This window comes from Crocuta crocuta, unplaced genomic scaffold (assembly GCF_008692635.1).
Source record: "Crocuta crocuta isolate KB4526 unplaced genomic scaffold, BGI_CrCroc_1.0 scaffold190, whole genome shotgun sequence".
NCBI lineage: Eukaryota > Metazoa > Chordata > Mammalia > Carnivora > Hyaenidae > Crocuta > Crocuta crocuta.
Genome location: NW_027527955.1, coordinates 554,038 through 572,945, shown reverse-complemented (window position 1 = coordinate 572,945; position 18,908 = coordinate 554,038). Strand labels below are relative to the sequence as shown.

The window sequence follows — 18,908 nt, the reverse complement described above, 5'->3', positions numbered from 1 at the left end:
TCACAAAAAGTGTCCTAATTCTAAAGAACTATATTGGGTCTTTGTTTTATCATTTTTAAAACTGGTGGTGTATGTGAGGGGGTAATTTTTGTGGGGGAAGCTAGTTTTTAAACAATAAATATTACTTGTATACTTAACAATGAATAATTTTCTGGGCTTGAGGAGCATGGGTGCTATTGTAATTGAAGGCAGACTGAGCTTAGTATATAACCCACAATCTGTCCTCCAAAATCCTTCTATTGATTCGTTAGCTCCCTGTTACCCCATTTCCAAGATATAACCCCCAGCGGTCAATGCTGGATCACTGCAAACTCATGCAACCTAAAACAGAGAGCCAAAGAGAACGGTAGTTCATACTTAGGGAAAAAAATTGCCTGGCTCACCTAACCCATATTAAGTGTCATTGTTGGAGGCCAACGTGTTCCTAGTACTCAGGTCACAGAAGACATCCTAAATCCATTTAGGTAGGAAACATACTTACAACAAAGGATTTTGATGGACGTAGCGTGAGTCGTATTTTCAGCTTTAATGAAAGATCTCATGCCAATGACAAAAAGATTTCCAAAGCAGGTTATGAAAGCTATAACCCAGACAAATATTCTGAGGATATTGTTAGCCAAGAGGTCCTCAAATGAAGAAATGCCGTCAGTCAAGGGCATACATATGCGGACATGGGGAGCATAGGAGCAGTATCGAAAGTTTTTGAAATAACTAAATTCAAAGGGAAAAAAAGAGTCACTTTGCAGCAATGACAGAGAAACGACAGTTGCCACCCTGGCAGAGCTACCGCTCTGTCAGGTGTGCAACTGCACTAGGTGTGTTTATCTTTGCTTAGCAGTGATTGTGCAATAGTGTGCCTCATTACATATTACGTTTCTCTAGGCAGTGTTCCTCTTGGCAAGACGAAGAACCTAAAGGGCATAGAAATTCCGCGGCTTGACTGAGATGAGTCAGGGGAGGACATGAGAATGTAAAGTCTCCTGGACTCTATTTTTCCCTCATTTCCTAGATTATTCTCTAGGATATGATGAAAAGCAAATCGTTATTGTTACATTGATCTGTAGCAAACATTCAGGGGCCAGGGTTTGGGATGTAAAGGACCTCACTGAAAACATTCCTGCCTAGTACTCAGTTTAAGTACACTCACTTACCCAGCCTCCTTTCCCCTGACCCTGGCAGGAAGGGAGTGTTTCTGAGACTAGGAAACCTCAGTCACGGGAGCTAGGAGAGGAAGCGGACTTCTCACCAGAGCCTTAAAGGGCTTATACAGTTTCTAGACGAAAATATAGGTTTGTTTGTGACCAATGTATTTATGACCGAGGTGTGTGGAAGCTTCGTGTGATTGAATTCAGAAGTCACTTGGCTTATTGCCACCCCCTAAACCTGTGTATTTAGGCTCCCCCCATAAAACTCATTCCATTTTTGTTTTCTTGTACCACCTCTTTTAGTTTATTTCTTTTTGTCTAATTCTTTTTTTTTTTTAACTCTCTCTCCATTCAATTTCCAGACCAGCAAGTTAAATAAAGCTTTACTTTGTTATGGTCTCAAGGCCCCTTGAGACTGGCTGCCCAGATCCACCTCGCCTCCTTCCCTTCATTGCTAGTTTCACCCGGGCACACTGTCTTTCTTCCCAGACTCAGGCAAGCCAGGCTCACCCCCTTCTCACTGCAGTGCTTTTGCTGTTCCCTCTGCCTGGAAGATTCTTTCCCCAGATATTGCCAGGCCTGGCTCCCTCCCTTCATTCTGGTGTCACATCTCTCTGACTTCTATGTGAACCATCCACATCCTCTCTCTGTCCCTTCATCTTGCTACACTTTTTTTTCACAGTGTTTATTAACTATTTATTTGTTCACTTTCTGTTTCTCAAAGCTAAACGGAAGCTCCATGGGGCAGACACTTCTCTCTCTTGTTCATCCCTGTGATCTCAGATCTAGAACAGTGCATGACACATGGGAAGCACTCAACAAATACTTCCTAGATGAACAAGTGATTGGTGGATAATTTAGTTCTGGGTTTGTCAGGTAGAGAAATAGGAGGCAATCACTGACCTCAAGTAGCTGAGTCCAGCTTCCTGAAATCATCTATCTGATTAAAGGAGCTTGATGTATAATTCTCTTTTTATCTTTTCCTTTCCTGGAGTCCCTGGCACACACTTGACTTGACCTCTTAGTCTTAAAGGAGATTGCATCATGTCTGCTGCCTTCAGATAGAGCCAGCTAGGGTCTTGGTCATTCAACCTCTCTTTTGCTGTGACCAAGGCACTAGCTGGAAGGGTTGGAAGATAGGGGTTTGAGGTGGATGCATTTCAATAAATGGTGGACAAGAAAGGTGAAAGAAGAATAGATCACCTAATAGAGAAGCAACTAACTTAATACATTTTCTGTTAACTGTTGGGTCCATCTTGACCTCAAGCTGAAGTACATAATTTAAGCGGCAGCTTCTCCAGCACATTCGAAACAGGGTGAATTTCTCTATTCTAAAAAGACCTCACATTCTGCCTGCAACAAGGAAATGATAGCCTCATTAAATATTTATCTACTGGTGCCACAGAAAGAGAAATTATGAAAGCCATGTGGATATGCATCAAATACTTGTCTTTTAGTAATCACACCTACTGCAGAGACATAAACAAAATGTTCTCCCAAAAGAGCACCTTCACACCAACCATTTCATCCATTGCTGCACCCAACTTGTAATCTTACATCGAATTCTCCCTATTGTTGTGGATAACAATGGTTAATTTTTGAAATCATGAACACATAGATTATACAGTTGATAAAGAAATGATCATGTCATAAACACATATATTAACACAACTTACACAGTGCACTTTAGCCAAATATATTAAAGTGACTTATCAAAAACTACTATAAAGATTAATTACCTCCATTTTGTAGTGCACTTAGTAACAGTAACAACACCTGGAATTTATATAGCACCTTTCTTCCTAAGGGCTCAAATCTTAGAGCAGCCGACTGCTCATTCATGTGAGGTGAATTAATGTTTCCAGGTCTCCTGAGTACCATTTAGCCAGTGACTTCATCTTGTGTAATGTGTGGCATTCTGGTACCCTGATCTCTTATTGGACCTCAATTGGATAAACAGCGTGTTTCCAGGGAGAAGTGTCATTCATGTCGGCACATCATAATATTGAACTCTATTTGACAGGGACCAAAGGTGACAAAATTAAAAAGTTCTCAATAAAAAGACTTTTCTTGCATAAAAACACATTGCAGTGATACATTAGACAGTTTACACTAGAACATCTGCAATATTTCACCATGCTTACTTCTCCATTCTGTCATACATACATACATGTGAGAAAGGTTCGTCATGGGTTGAAACATCTGTGCATTTATATTTGGAATCTCTATCCTTTCCAGGTCTCTGGAAAATATGCACAATAGATATCATGTTTTTAGGGCTTAACTTATTAATAATTGCATTTTGTCATATCCTAAATGTCGTGCTTCAAAGTCTTGTTATCAATTCAAATTAGCATGAAAATTTTATAGTAATCTATCTTAGAAGATTGCTATTTCTATTTAGGCCTTCTGTAAATTGGGGCTGATTTTGTCACTTCAAATGCAGAATTAATTCTAATAGGACATTTTCGTGTATTTCTTTGATTTAAAAACAGCGATGGTGATTTGTGTGATCATGAAATTGGCTGCATAGTTTGATTTTATATACCACATCGTGTGAGTTTTGGAGGGTTTGACAGGAGCTGATATTTCCCACCTGAGATCATCACTGAAACGAGTTTCATGAGAACCTGGATTCAAATGCAGTTGTTTCTTCCAGGCTTATGGGTCCTTCTGGTGGAGCAGAGCTCCAACTCATAACAAGCGTTCCTAAGATAGTAGTGGGAAGCATATGCCTTTCCTTCCCAGACACTATGAGATGTCCTCAGAGAACTCCAGTGGGAACCCTATACTCCTCATTTATCCAGAAGCTTCTTCAAATACGGATTCTCTGAAGACTCTTTAGGATGGCATGAATTAAGGGAATCTGCCATGTTCTCAGGAAACAGATGGAGAGAGAAAAATCTAAAAAGACTTTTAATGTTTATTTTGAAAGCTGCTTGATTCTCACTCAGTTTTTTTATTGATCTGAGTAGGGACTTCTTGACATGGTTCTAGGTTTTCTTTATCCATTGAGTCCTTCATAAAAGAACTGCCTTTTCATTGGCAGTCAAAAATGAAACCTGGTGAAGCAATTATACTCCAGAATCATCACAGGGCCCATGCTACAGGAAATTCTTGAGTCCTTTTTAAAGGATTTGTTTTCCTCTTCTTTCTTTTGCTCTCTGGTTCTCCTGGACTTACTACAGTTTTAGCTCTACATGGATTATTTGATTATTTGATCAATAGCCAATAGTTTCCAAAAGAGATCACTATGTCTTGGATGTCTAACACAGTGGTACAGATAAGTTGATGGCTGGCAAATGTTTGTTAAATAAATGTGTGAATGAATCTCAAAAAAAAATGAGAAAAGTCTTTTTTCATCAGTGGATTCTCACTAATGCCTGTTGAAAGAAAACCTAAATCTGGCATTAAGATTTAGCAAGAAGAAAAAATGATATTAAGAATTAGACTCTAGAATTGAATGAAAAAAAGGCTTTAGGCTGACATCAGGTAATGCATATGTCCTCTGTATAAAAACAAACTTTAACCAACAATGGCTATTCATAGAAAAGGGATGAGGAAGTTCAAAGGAGAACTGGCAGAGTTTTTGACACTAATATGTTTGAAATTTTAAAATACTAAGGAACATTAAATGTCTGAATGTTCATATTGGTAGGATATTTTTTTCTTTACTGATAGAAATATAAAAAGCATACACTGTAGACCAATGTCAGGTAGATTGTTGTAGCAAAGGGGAAAGGAAAAAGCAGGCAAGTCTTACATAATTTGCGTTTTGCCAACAGTTCAGTAACCAAACTACTGAAAATGCAATTCTTTAGGAAAATTGTAGGATGAGATTTTTCCATATGAACCTGGTATGTGCAGCTTCCGACACAGAAATGGCCTTTACAACATATTAAATGGTAAAAGTGGCTTGTCATTTGATGGTAACAATGATATTCACAACTGTCTGATGATAGGTGCTCAAAGTAAGAGCTCTCTGTATATAAAATACCCATTTTTTAAAAATGTGCTTCTTAGTAAAATACATCCACTAAAATGATAATCAATATACTGTTATATTTCACTTACAGAGACTGAAGTTGTTTAAGACTTTCAAACTGGTTCTTGTGGAGATACAAAAGAGGATTGGACGACAGATTCCTTTTGTACCATTAGAAAGAGGAAGGAAAGAAGCATCAGGATGTTATTAGTTTGAAAGCTCAAGGTGTTGCCATTTAAATCTGATGATGGTGGGAAGAAGTACTTACAGTTTCTGTAGAAGCTTCAGATCTTTAAAAATGTGGGCTGGTAGCTCCATTATCATATTGCTAGACAGGTCCCTGTTGATGACAGTGAAAACCCAAAGCAATTACATTGGAAATAAATGACATGGGTATTACTCCCCACAATTATCATCATCCCATTTGACGTAATAGAAAATATGGTCCAATTTACCCAACCTGATAGATAACTTGTTACAAAACAGGGCTGCGTGAGTCAGCCAAATGGATATGTTTTTCATCATTTCAGATGCGTGACATTTTGCTCATCCAGTTCCTGTCTGGAATTTCCTCTCAGTGACTCTCCAACACATTCCCAACATGGCTTCAGTATCTACTTTGATTAATTTCCTCTGTTTCAGATACTCTTTGTACACTGCAATCATTCGTTTGCTTTTGTGATTCCTACTTGGTTCAAGCATGTGATATCTTGTTTATCCAACTCTATTACAAGCTTTCTAAGGCCAAGACCTTTGCCTTTACTTACTTTGCATTCCAAATAAGACTGTATTGGCCACATGTTGTCCTCCCAGATAATTTTGAATGGATACTTTCGTGCATTTCAAATCTATTTTGATATGGTACTATTTTTTAAAGAAATTAAAATTTTAGAATGAAATATCATAGTATTGTACAATCCATGAGGAACCATAATGAGGTGTATCTAGATAATCTAGAAAAGGATATCTAGGATCAGGAGGAATCGGGAATCTTTAAGAGTTTAAAATATGCTTCTGAACCAGAGAAGGTATTAAAAAGTGAAACAGACATTCCATTGCTTAAGAGTCAAACAAAATATTTTTTTTCTATTTTTGATGCATTGGAGCTGCTGATGAATGGATATGTGGAAGTTACAAATAACTAAGACTTAGATTTCCCTCTCTTTTTTCTTTTTAATTTCTGAGAGAGAGACAGCATGAGCATGGGAGGGTCAGAGAGAGAGGGAGACACAGAATCTGAAGCAAGCTCCAGGCTCTGAGCTAGCTGTCAGCACAGAGTCCGACACAGGGCTCGAACCCATGATCATGACCTGAGCTGAAGTCAGACGCTTAACTGACTAAGCCACCCAGGCACCCCAGATCTCTTTGTAACAAAGCTTACAATTAGGATAAACAACTAGATTATAAAACAAGGAAGGAATGAAGCAAGGGCTATTACAGATGTACTGACCAAAAAATCCCAAGAAAACAAAACAAAACAAAAAAACAGAAAAACAGAGAAAAGAGTTGGAAATTAGGAACTTTGTGAACAAAGATTTATGATTTTCATACGTGGAATAGAAGGTCAGCTTTTCAAGTGAGGGTTAAGCATAATCAGAGAATCAGAGACTTGGAATTCAATGACATCTTCTGGAATTGGTAAATGGCCCAGCATGGGTGGAGGATGGAAAGTATGGGGAAATGTAGAGGAAGTGAGCCTGGAAATGAGCATGGAGACAAAATGGAAGACCCATGAATACATTCCAAGGCAGTACTTCTTAGAGCATAGTCCAGGCATCAGAACCAAGGAGGATGCTTATAATTCCTTGATGCCCACTCAAGAACTCTCTTGGTGCCTACTCCAGCAGAACTATCACTTCAGAATCTCTGGAAGAGAGACTGGTAACATGCATTTAAAGTCAGTATCCCTTATGATTCTTCTGAACATTAACATTGAGAGCTGGCAACAAGGCGTGAGAATATGAAGCAAGACAGGGGCAAACTATGCTCTGCATTATGGGAAGATAGTTCTGTCAGAAGCATGAAAAGTCAGAGAGTAAAAGGATGGAGACCAGGCAGGTGGCTTTGACCTTGGACCAGGTGAAAGATGAGGGCTTAAGTGGAGCATGGACAGGCTCACAGTCTGGTAGGACATGAAGCATAATGAGAGTTGGAAGGAAAGGAAATAGCGAAGGATGTTGATACCACTAAGATGGCAAGTTCAAGGGAGGAAGCTGGCATCTATAAATTAATTGTAAGAGATTGCTTTTGAGGTACCGTCATGATACCCAAGTGTACTCATCTCGCCAGCTGGAAATTCTGATCTGAGGAACTGCAGGTAAGTAGAGCACACAGGGTCACAGTGCAGAAGGAAAGCCATGGTATGCATGGGTCAGAGGAAGTGTGACCAAACAGCAAGATGATGATGTCTTGTACAGCTAGAAAGCATTCTGCTAAGCGTTATTGAAAAACAAAGTACAGTCTTGTAAGGGAAAGGACTTCAGTGGCCTCACCTAAGTCTGTTTGATTCTTCTCCAGGCTGAGTTTGTTGTCATGAGGGCACAGCAAAATTATCTAACATTTTTGTAAACTGAGGAGTTAAAAGTACCTTGTTCCAGTTAATTCTATAAACTTCTGAATTTCTTTTCCCTTACTGCTGATTAGTGGATTGGAATGAATTATTGGTGGTCTTTTAAAAAGGAAGCTAATGTCTCTTAACTGGGCCCTTTAGGGGGCAGGGGTGTGGATAGCTCTGCCAAAGCATAGGATAAAAGGAGGATTCGAATAGTTTTCAAAATATGCACTCCTTACCACTATTTTCTTAAGTTTGTACCTAAAACATGTTCCTGTTTGTCCTGGGCTGTTAACCTCCTCCACCCTGTAACTCAAATCCCTATCAGACCCCTAATGCCTCATCAGGAATGCTGCCGTGAAGAATGAGTGAACAATTCTGAGCAAGCTGTCTTTCACTTTTTGCCATAGAATATGAACAATATTTTTAGTTCTATTGCAGTGTCTTTCACGCGCTAGGCACTTAGAAAATATATGTGGATTTGGTTTGTGATACTTATGCATGAGATTGAATTATCTTAATTATCCATGAATTAGTTTTTTCAGATTACTCTTACTGAGTTCTTTTCCTCCGTCCTTTCTGTCTTATAAAGCAAGGTATAAAGAATGGGAAAGAGGTTAATTAAGAGATTAGTTTCCATTTTTAGGTTTCAGATCAGGAGGAGGAGATCTGTACCCTAATCGCCACTATTTATAATATAACAGACTTAGTTTTAACTTCCAATGATAACAATTATGTGGGTAGCAATGAATTAATAGCAAGACAGATGCTTTTAAAAGTTTTAGCACTACAAAACATATATATTTGAACAGAAAAAGTTACATGATCCCTCTGCACATTTTTCAATAATCCTTATCATTCTAGACATTTGTACTCACTTCATCTGCTCTAGAAGTCATAATTTCTCAAGGGATAATAAGCATCTTTGTTCCTTTGTTCAGTCGTGATTAATATTATTTCAGTCGCCCATTCATTCAGCAAGCATTTACTGAGAATTTACTATACTCCAGCCATTAGAGATAATGATCCTTGAGTTTGAGGAGTTATAGAAAACTCATTTGCTCCAAAACACACACACACACACACACACACACACACATATGAAATCACCCAAAGAAAATAGGCAGAGAAATTCAAGTAGACTAAATCCATATTAAGCCCACTGTTGAATTTTAATTTGCTTTTGACTTTAGGATAATGTTGGTTTTCTTAATTGATTTTGAATATCCAGGAGTCTGCAGGATTTGATTGCCACTAGCGAAAAAGAAGGCTCACTGGTCATTTAAATTTATAATCTTGGAAGAAGCAATCCTATTTTCCTAGTAGACAATGCTACTTACAGTTCTCCTAAATTTTTTAATGAAGAAAATGTCTTCTCTGGAACAAAATCAATTTGATTTCTAGGCAGAAACCTGTAAGACATGGTGAGAGTCAGCACTGTTGGTTTGTCTGCTGTAAGAATCAGTTCTCATTGGGAGATGCCATTGATCCACATGTAATTTCTTAAGGCCTCCTCTGAAGTCTCAAAGTGAGGTGTGTTCTGGTGTGGAACACAAGGCGGGAGTTTCTCAGCGAGGGCGTCCACATGTTCTTTCCAGGAAATGCTAGCCAGAGGTAATTTGAGGTGCTGAGTGTGGTCTATAAGGCTGCATTTTGTTTGGATTCTGATTATTTCAGAAAGTGTTTATTTCCCAACACACATGTTAATGTCAGATTTCAACCCTGTTAATAGAGCAGGTTTTGAGAGAATCCTTGTGTAAGGCACAGTCCTTAGGGGAAGGCCAGAAAGAACAGAGCTTGAACCAATCCCATCACAGCTTCTGGGGCCACAGATGGATTTTAAATTTGGGGGGGGCAGTGGATTTACATTTCCTTTGTCTAGAAATGGAATTCTCCAAGACCTAAGGTAAAAAGGGGGCAGGGGGTGGCAGCTAACTGTCTGACAGAGGTGAGCTCATGAGTATGACCGTAACTCAAAAGCCACGCTGGGCTATAAAATAGAAAGTGTCAGTGAGTTTGCCAGTTTGCCAGAGGGTTTGCCAGTGTTCTCTCTCATTATCCATGAGAAAAAGAATAAACTATTTGCATCCTCTGAGTGGGATAGCCCCTCTTTTCTCATTAAATATGCTTGTCTGTAATCTGACTGATAACTATGTAGCCTGGCAATAACCCTATCTCTTAGTTTGTTGAAAAAAGCAGTGGTTAGACTACTACAAATGTATATACTCCAATTTTTCTTTTCCAACCTCCTGTGCAACCATCAAACATTACTAACTGCTTACTACCTGTGGAAAACTGTTGGTTAAAACAAAAGCAAAATTCTTTTTTTTAGCAATGCAAATGTGGCATAACCAGCCCACATGTACCACCCCCCGATAAAAAACACAATCAGCAATCAGAATCACCAGTCAGAATCTTTGGCAAATCAGAATACATTAGATATTCTTTCCTTAAAAGTAAAACTATTTTTTTCTTTAGAGAGAGTGAGAGACATCAAGGGATAAGTGTCACTGGCAGTAACCACTAATTACTCTAGAGCTAAGCATTTTCTCACACATGATCTCACTTCCTTAGTTGTCATGGGGTTATACACCAGCTCAGCTCATCTGAGAGGATGCAATGAAATAACAATTGCCCTCAGCTAGAAAGGGAGCAGCTGGAGATCTAACTACTGGGAAGCCTGGCTGAAGGCTTGGCCCCACCATCAAAACCAATCCATCCATGTGTGCATTTTCTAGGGCTGTAGCTCCAGACCGAGGCTGTAAATAAAACATTCCTTGTCAGTGTTTTCTCTTGACTTCCAAATCTATTGGGCTTCCCCTCATTTACCAATTTCCATCGTATACTTACAGCACTGTGAGTGAATTGCATGACAGAAAGGTGGAATTCGTAAGATATTTTATTCCATTGCCTTCCAAATTCCTAAAACGCATGGGGGGGGGGTGAATACTGTTAATGTTTTTGCACACATTACATATCCAGAGGCACTTTTTGTGGTTATAACAGTTCTGAACTTTATTAAAAATATTCTTTTTTAACGTTTATTCATTTTTGAGAGATGGAGAGAGACAGATCATGAGCAGAGGAGGGGCAAAGAGAGAGGGAGACACAGAATCTGAAGCAGGCTCCAGGCTCTGAGCTGTCAGCACAGAGTCCCATGCAGGGCTGAACCCATGGACTGTGAGATCATGACCTGAGCTGAAGTCGGATGCTTAACTGCCTGAGCCCCCAGGTGTCCCTAAGCTTTATTTTTTACCTCGTTTCAATGTTTATGCTTTCTTCCTAATTACTACAAGGTTAATATAATTAATATTATGCTTCTTTTCCCCTTTCAATTAATGTTAGAACTTAATAAAATTGAAGGAAAGAGCAGCCCAACATTTAGTGAGTGTGCTAGATACCATGTTATTAATTATAATATTGCCACCATAATAGTCATAACTGCCATTTATTAGACTTTTACAGTGTCAGATATTGGTCTGAGTGCATAACGGTGCTCTTGCAAAGTTGGTATTATCCCCCTTCCCTTCCACCCCCATTTAACATATGAGGAAAGTGAGGCTGTTGGGAATTCACTTAATTTCTGGCCACACAGCTGGGAAGTAGTAGAATTGACCTTCTAACTCAGATCTGTCTCTATCTAAAGCCTAGGCACTAAACCATGCATCATAGGTCCTTACACTCTCGCATTCCCTTGACAGCAAGTAAATACTTTTGTCTCTATTTTGGTAAAGGAGAAACTCAGGCAAAATTATCTTCTCAATGCTAAATCCCAGAGTTAGGAATATGTACCCATCTGGGTGATGAAAGCAACCGCTCTTTCTACTATGGCTCTGAGACCCTGATGCTGACTGTAGCACTGCTCCAAGGTGCCTGGGACAGCCCTCAGTGTCACCCCAGAACTTCTTAGAAATGCAGATTCTCTGACTCCATCCTCTTCCTACTCTAGGACTGAGGTCTTTTCATTTTAGTATAGTTAATAGTGTTGTATTAGTTTCAGGTGTGCACTATAGTGAGTCAGCACTTCCATACAACACCTGGTGCTCTTCACCATTGCCCTCCTTAGTCCCCTTCACCTTTTTAACCCCTCCCCCTCATCCACCTCCACTCTGGTAACTATCAGTTTGTTTTCTAAAGATAAGAGTCTGTTTCTTGGCTTGTCTCTTTCTCTCTCTTTTTTTTTACTTTGCACATTTGTTTTGTTTCTTAAATTCTGCATAGAAGTGAGATCATATGGTATGTGTCTTTCTCTAACTGACTTAGTTCACTCAGCATTATACTCTCTAGCTCCATCCACATCACTGCAAAAAAAAAAAAAAAAAAAAAAGACCCAGGTCCTATCAAGCCCTCATGTTGCTTGAGAAGCATGGCGGAGCTGTGGCCTTCTGCCAGTGATTCCTTATGACAGCAGCATCCTATGTGATCAGGGACCTCCTCAGGAATGCTCTGACGCCACCGCTTCCAGCAGCGCCAAGGAGTGAGAAAGAGAAGACTTTCCTGCCGAGTCTCGTAACTTCTTTTTATAATCCGCTTCTTACAATCTTCCCCATATATGACAATAGCTATTTTGCTGCCTCTGAACATTTCTCACGCTAACACTAAAATCACCAATCGTTTGTTATTTCCTTTTAAATCTTGTTTTATATCCATCCAGATGGTCTTGTAGGAATTTACAAAAACTTGTAGGTATTTTTTTTACCCTGAAAATACTGTGGTTAAAATAATAAACACTGTACTCTCTTAAAAGCCCAAATATTGCTGAATGGAGTGGGGACAAATAGTTCTGCAATTTACAAGTATATCAGTAAGGACTTGAGAGCAACAGCCCTACTGATGTCAAGTGAGGGAGCAGAGGCCTGTCCAGGGGGTTGGTTTTCCTTCCTGTAAGGATTTTTTGGAGGTCTGACCTCCTAATTCTGTCCTCTTGGTTTAAAGGCACTCTCCCATGTGTGATCAGACAATCTTACTAATGATATTTTCACCGGGTGTCTATCTTTTCCCTCTTGTTTGAGGAAGCCTCCAGTGACCATGAGTATACCAGAAACCCCAGCTTTGATGCTGGTTCCCGATCTCCTCCTGGTTGCTAATGCCCATTGGAGGAGAGGCAGGTTCGGGCCCTCATCTTTCTCTGCTACCTTCTCTCTTTCCTGTTTTCTTCTCATTGTGCAAATATACTCTTGTCTTTTCTAAGTTTTTTCCCCCACCTATTCTTAACAAGTATGAGTCTCATGTTTTTCAGATCATTATTTCCATTTCAGGAGTGGGACATTTACATGAGACCCCTATTGCCTTAGAAGATATATAAATAAATACAAGTCTGTATAAACCTAAGGACCCCTGATAGTTGTAAAAAGTAATTGTGAGACTAGCTCAGAAAGGATCAAAAGCTGAGGTGCTAATATTTTATCCTCTGAGATATTGAGTCCCCTGGTTTGACAATGAGAAGAGTTCTGCAGGACAGAACAGTCAGGATTTTACAGGGGAAGAAATCACTGTGTGCAACAATCCTGCCTGTCTTAGGAGACCGTGAAGATGAAGGTGACAAGGAATGGTGAGTAGTGGTGGTGAAGCCATGAAGTACCTTGAGTAAATGTTTTAAACAAGTATTGGTTAAGAGCTAACAAGGAGTAGACATGGTTTAGCACTTTAATTTCACAAAGGTTTGTTGAGCAGTTATTAATGTGCTGGTTGTTGTACAAATGCTGGGGTGTAAATCACAAGGTGGGTTTCTGCCCTCATAGAATTTACGGAATGGTTGGGGACACACAAGTAAACCTGTGTGATAGTAGAACCAAGATAGATGTGTAGGGAATGGGTGGCATTGTGGAAGCCTGTCCTGAGTGTAAGGGAGTCACAGAGGCGGTCAATGAAATTGGCTGGTGTGATGGCTTCCTGGAGGGGATGTTTCTGCTGACTTTTGAAGGAAATTGCAGAATTTAACCAAAAGAATAAAGGAGCAAGACCTTTCTAATTGAAGGAAAAATATGTGCTCAGATATTGCACACAGATTATAGCACTTTGGTGCATCTGGAAAGAAGGCACATAGGAGGAGCAGGGTAGTCATCTAGGTGGAGGAAGGGATAGAAATGGGGGATCTAGGGTGCTCAAGGGGCAAGTATGAACTTAACTTGCACACCCATAGGAATTCTCAAAAGGTTTTTATTTTTTAATTAATTTAATTTACTTTTTAAATGTTTATTTTTGAGAAAGAGACAGCAAGTGAGCAGGGGAGGGGCAGAGATAGAGGGAGACACATAATTTGAAGCAAGCTCCAGGCTCCAAGCTGTCAGCACAGAGCCTGACATGGGTCTCAAACCCACAAACTGTGAGATCATGACCTGAGCTGAAGTCAGATGCTTAACTGATTGAGCCACCCAGGCACCCTTCAAAAGATTTTTAAACCAGGAAGTAACATAATCAGATTTCTTTCTTTGGAAAGATCACCAATGGGCTTTTTATGTAATCATGAATTAACTTTAGGGCTAGCTTCCTTAAGAACAAATTAGCTCCTAAATGCATACTCACATCCAGTTGAGTCGAGGCATTTGGGCACACATCTGTTTGGGGAGGGCTTCTAAGTAGTTATTAACCATAGACCTTTACACAAGGAAGATATTAATTAGAAACAAAATGATATGCCACTTTAAGAACAGCATTTTTACTATTTCCACAATTTGGAAACTCAGGCTAAAATAAATATATAGCAGGACAAATAATGTAAACATGACTATGTCTTCAAAATGGTCTCTACATATATGTATGGCATAGATTAGAAAACACATGTCAAAGAAACTGAGTGCAAAAGTATGATATATAACCTGGGAATAAATATTATATAATTTAATTTTATGAAATGAAACAAAAGTATGTATTAAGTAATAATTTTAAAGTTCATGGTAATTTTCCTTGTAAACTTCAAATTTGCAATCATTTCCAGCATCCTACATCCAAAGTCTTTTCTTAAGGGAAACATAAATCATTTACAGTATTAAGGGGTCACATCAGAAACTGCATTAAGTCTAAGAAGTGACAGCAGGGGGCACTGGGGGAAAGAAAACAACCCATCAACATGTTAAGGTACACAATTAATTTATGATATTGTGGTCCCTTTTGACAAATGGAAAAATGATGATGCTATACGATGAACTATAAAGGAACATAATAATCCCCTGCTGATAAATCATTCCAGCGTATTAATAAACAGTGAGAATGTAATTACGAGAACAGTTCTATCGGTGGGATGAAGGTTTTGGAATGTTTAGAGACTCTTGCAGGGCAAAGGCACATTTCCCTCTGTTAAAAATGTAGTCTAAGCTGAACTCCCAGGAGATTCTGATAGATTTAAGTGTAGTTAGGAGATAAAAACAAATACTCTCTTCGGCCAGCCACTGCAAGTAAAACATGTCTTAGGATAAAAGGAAATTCAAGGAAATCAAAAAGAGATCAACCAGTAGGCTTAAAACATACCATGAGCCAAGGCTAGGAAGTCACAACAGTAACTGTGGCTGGACGTACAGGAAAGGTTTTGACTAATAAAAATGTTAACAGTCTTGAGTTTTTTAAAGCTCATTTTGTAAGCTAGTGTTAGATGTCATTGCAATTTATAGACGGATGTATTAAAGGGTAGATGAACACTTACAGGAAAAACAAGGACTTTAGTCCAGTAAACAACCGCTGGGAAATTCTGGTTATTGGATTGTCATCTAGAATTCTGAAAAAATATCACAAACATTCCCAACATTAGAGACCTTTGTGAAATGAAACCAGGAAACAACAAAAGGCCCACACCAATCCTGCCTCCCCAATACCTGCTCTCCTCCTTCCTGCCCGTCCACACTGGGCTCCTCGTCCTCTTCCCTAAGAGTCCTTCCTAGCTCTTTCTCCAAATTTCCACCACTCCTGCCCCAGCCCTTATGAGGGCTCCATCCTGATTGTTTTCTCTGAATGCATCCACCTCTCGCTGGACTTAAAGATCAGAGATAGATAATTCCCCTCTGGATACCTGAGTCCAGCATAAGCTGAATTATTAATTGGCTGAATACAGGCTCCGTAAATGCTTTGACCTACTGATTGACTGAATGAAGAGTGGATGAAAAAAAATTCATAGGAACTCACAAATTGTTCTTTGGTCTCATGGTGTTTAAATGATGCATTTATAAGTTCTGTACAAAGAAACTCATTAGGAGCTTTCAGGATGAAATGAAAATATTAGTATATTCAAATAACCATTTCTAACCATATATGGTGTTTTCCTAGAAAGAAGTAGACTAAAGAGAAATATGCCTTCTTTCCTCTTGTTGCCTTTGCAGCCATGTACCATTTCCTCTTACTCTCAGAGGCTCTTGAGAGTAGGATTTGGAGAAGGAAGTGACATTAAACACCTACAATATTCCAAGTGCTCTGCGTGTCAGTTTATATATGCCTTGTGATTTAATCCCCACAACATCACTCTTAAAAAGGAACTGTGATTATAGTTTACAGATGAAGAAAAAAAAACAGCATAGGAAGATTAAGAAAGTTGCCTGGAACATTAGCAGAGGCCCATAGCATACACAGGATCTGGATAAAGATGAAGTTCTGGCTTTTTCCACTAGGCCCATCTGACCTACAGAAATGGGCTGACTGAAACAGTCTTCTAACTGACTGATGTTCATTTTTCTGATGAGAACACAAATATCTGATGTGAGACTCCTCAGGATAGAGCTGGTGGCTTGGCCAGGAAAGTGATGAAACACCACAAGCTACCGTATCTTCAGACTTTTCTATGAATGTTTTGGAAAACTAAAAGGTCCCTAACTTGCTTACTTTCAAAGTCAGTGGTTTTCAACAGAGGTCAGTTTTCCACCAGGGGACATTTGGGAATGTCTGGAGACATCTTTGGTTGTCACACCTCTGGGAATTGGGACTACTGGCATCTAGTGGGTTAGAGACCACAGATGATGCTAAACATCTCCAAATACGAAGGAACATCCCCTTTATCAAAGAATTATCTAGATGAAATGCCAATAGAGCTGAGGTTGAAAATGCTGGAATAGATAAACACTGGATGGACAGATGGCTCAGAAAGCCACCTGAAAAAAGCATGGCACAGATTCCTTTGCACACAGCTACCATTTGGCATGCCATTATCTGAATTGCTTGGGTAATGTGCTCCAGATTATGTGACAATCAGAAAAATGAGTATAATAAACAAGACACATAAATAGATGGAAACTATAAGCATTGATGTATATCATCAAGACTGATCTTCTGAAGAAAAAGCTAGAATACTTACAGCCAAGTTAGCTGATGTAAGTCTTTGAATACTCCGGGTCTGAGAGTTGTAATACAGTTGTGGCTGAGATATCTATAAATAGCATAAGCAAGTCAATTAGGCAAACTCAATAGTTCATTTTAGTCACATATAATCAGAATATGAGCCTCTGACGATGATTACGGAGTAAGGACATCTGTTACTGAAAGCACTCAACTGGATAAGAAGATGGGGAGAAATCAAGGAACAACCAGGAGATAGAGATAACCACAAGCCTAGTGTATATGACATCAGGGCCAGGACCACAAACTTGCCAAAAATAATGTGTTGAGATATTATATTTTGCTAAGAGTAGGCGAGTTTTGCTTTTGTCCTTTTTGGTCACATCCCTAGTAGACTGGGATGTGTTTTAAGAAAATATATAGGTAAGTTAGCAAGGGTTAGAAAAAATAAAATGCTAAAATATTGTGGAAATGACCCAAACTTGAGAAGATAAGGGTTAGGAGAGCCTTTGTTTCTGTCATCTGGTAAAACTAGGAATCTTTTAATAATTCTTTAGGTTAATAACTCATCTAAGTGCATTCTGATAACTTATTTCTCCTATTTTGCTACAGCCAAGTCAAGCCCTTAAAAAGCGCCATTTCTACTCTTTTAATCTTTACTTAAAATTGTACTCATAATATAATTATAAAGAAGTTACTCACAATATTTGCAGGTTATGTAATCCAAAAAATGCTTTCCGTGATATGTGTGTTATACAATTATGCTGAAGAAATCTGGTAGGAATAAGATAGAAGAGCCATGTGATTATGGTATAGGTACTTTATCCAGTTGTGGAACATGGTCTCCACTTTATTCAACTAAGGACAGTTTGTGAAACTGGCTTATGAAGTCCCAAGTCCTATTCTTATGTTGGGTAGTAGTGGCATTGCTCATGAGTTGGCTGTGAAGCTAGCCAACATTTTTGTCCCATTGGCAACCATGCAGTGAGATTTGGGCATCTCTGGTTTGCACTGCTGAGCTCCCATGTGATGAGTTTGAGGAGGGAAGGGGTCTTGTGTTGCAGTTTTTTTTATTCTGACTTGCAGGTGATGTTCACCATGTGAACCAGCCAGTCTCTACCTGCTGAGCTTTATTCTTTCAGCACAGAGTTCTACCTTTAACTCTCCATTTCTCTTCATTCTATTCCCATGAAAAAAGGAGAGGGCAAGTCTTATCCGTTTCTATTTTGAGATGCCAAGCAAGGGGAAGCACAAAGGGATTTAGTGAGGTACTCAAGGTCACAAGTGGTATCCACTGTTGAGCTGGGGCTAGTACATCAACTTCAGCTCACAGGGTCATGATTTACTTAACCCCTGAAGCAATTTAGCAATATAGTATTGATTCAATAATAGCACTATTGGGAGTATCTAAGTAAAATAATTTCCATTTCCTGTGCTCATTATACAATGGGAGGTTAGCCTTGAATTCATATTTTCTAAAGGTATTTAGGAGCAGGAAATATCCACACTAATAATAGTGACTAATGACTACATAGTGTTTTGAATGGCTTCCCTGTCTCTTATTTTGATTTAATTCAGTTCCTAAAATCTTACACAACACTTCCTTAATTGTTAGGATACTTCACTGCAAAACTATTAGTAGAACACGTACTCCTTTGGCATCTGGCTGTACTCTGAATTTATTATATTATAACTATGCCCTGTCAAATCTTCCCAGCCTTTCAATCATGAAACCATTATAGGAGTGCCAGGATATCAGAGCCCTCAGCTTTCAAGGTAGCTAGGTAAAGCCAATATCAGCTCCCAGTTATCAGTAACCCATTCATCCCAAGTTCAAACCCAAGTGTTGAACATATATTATCATTTTTTCTGTGTACCACCCAAGTGGAAACAGTTGCTACTCCAGACCACATGCATTACCTCCATAAGATACACAGAGCATCCGTTTCCATCTCTCCAAGTAAACCTGAAA

The 18,908-nt window shown here is 39.1% G+C and overlaps 1 protein-coding gene across 1 annotated transcript in view; it reads right to left on the bottom strand.

Annotated features, from left to right (window-relative positions):
* RXFP2 (relaxin family peptide receptor 2) overlaps positions 1–18,908 on the bottom strand; it is a 46,404-nt gene that overhangs the window by 9,453 nt on the left and 18,043 nt on the right. The window contains exons 6-15 of the mRNA XM_077752631.1: positions 17,639–17,710; positions 16,956–17,027; positions 15,321–15,392; positions 14,207–14,278; positions 10,532–10,603; positions 9,022–9,093; positions 5,399–5,470; positions 5,220–5,291; positions 3,316–3,387; positions 482–711 (exon numbers count right to left, since the gene is read on the bottom strand). Of these exons, the coding sequence (XP_077608757.1) occupies positions 482–711; positions 3,316–3,387; positions 5,220–5,291; positions 5,399–5,470; positions 9,022–9,093; positions 10,532–10,603; positions 14,207–14,278; positions 15,321–15,392; positions 16,956–17,027; positions 17,639–17,710 (878 nt within the window). The remainder of the gene's footprint in view (positions 1–481; positions 712–3,315; positions 3,388–5,219; positions 5,292–5,398; positions 5,471–9,021; positions 9,094–10,531; positions 10,604–14,206; positions 14,279–15,320; positions 15,393–16,955; positions 17,028–17,638; positions 17,711–18,908) is intronic.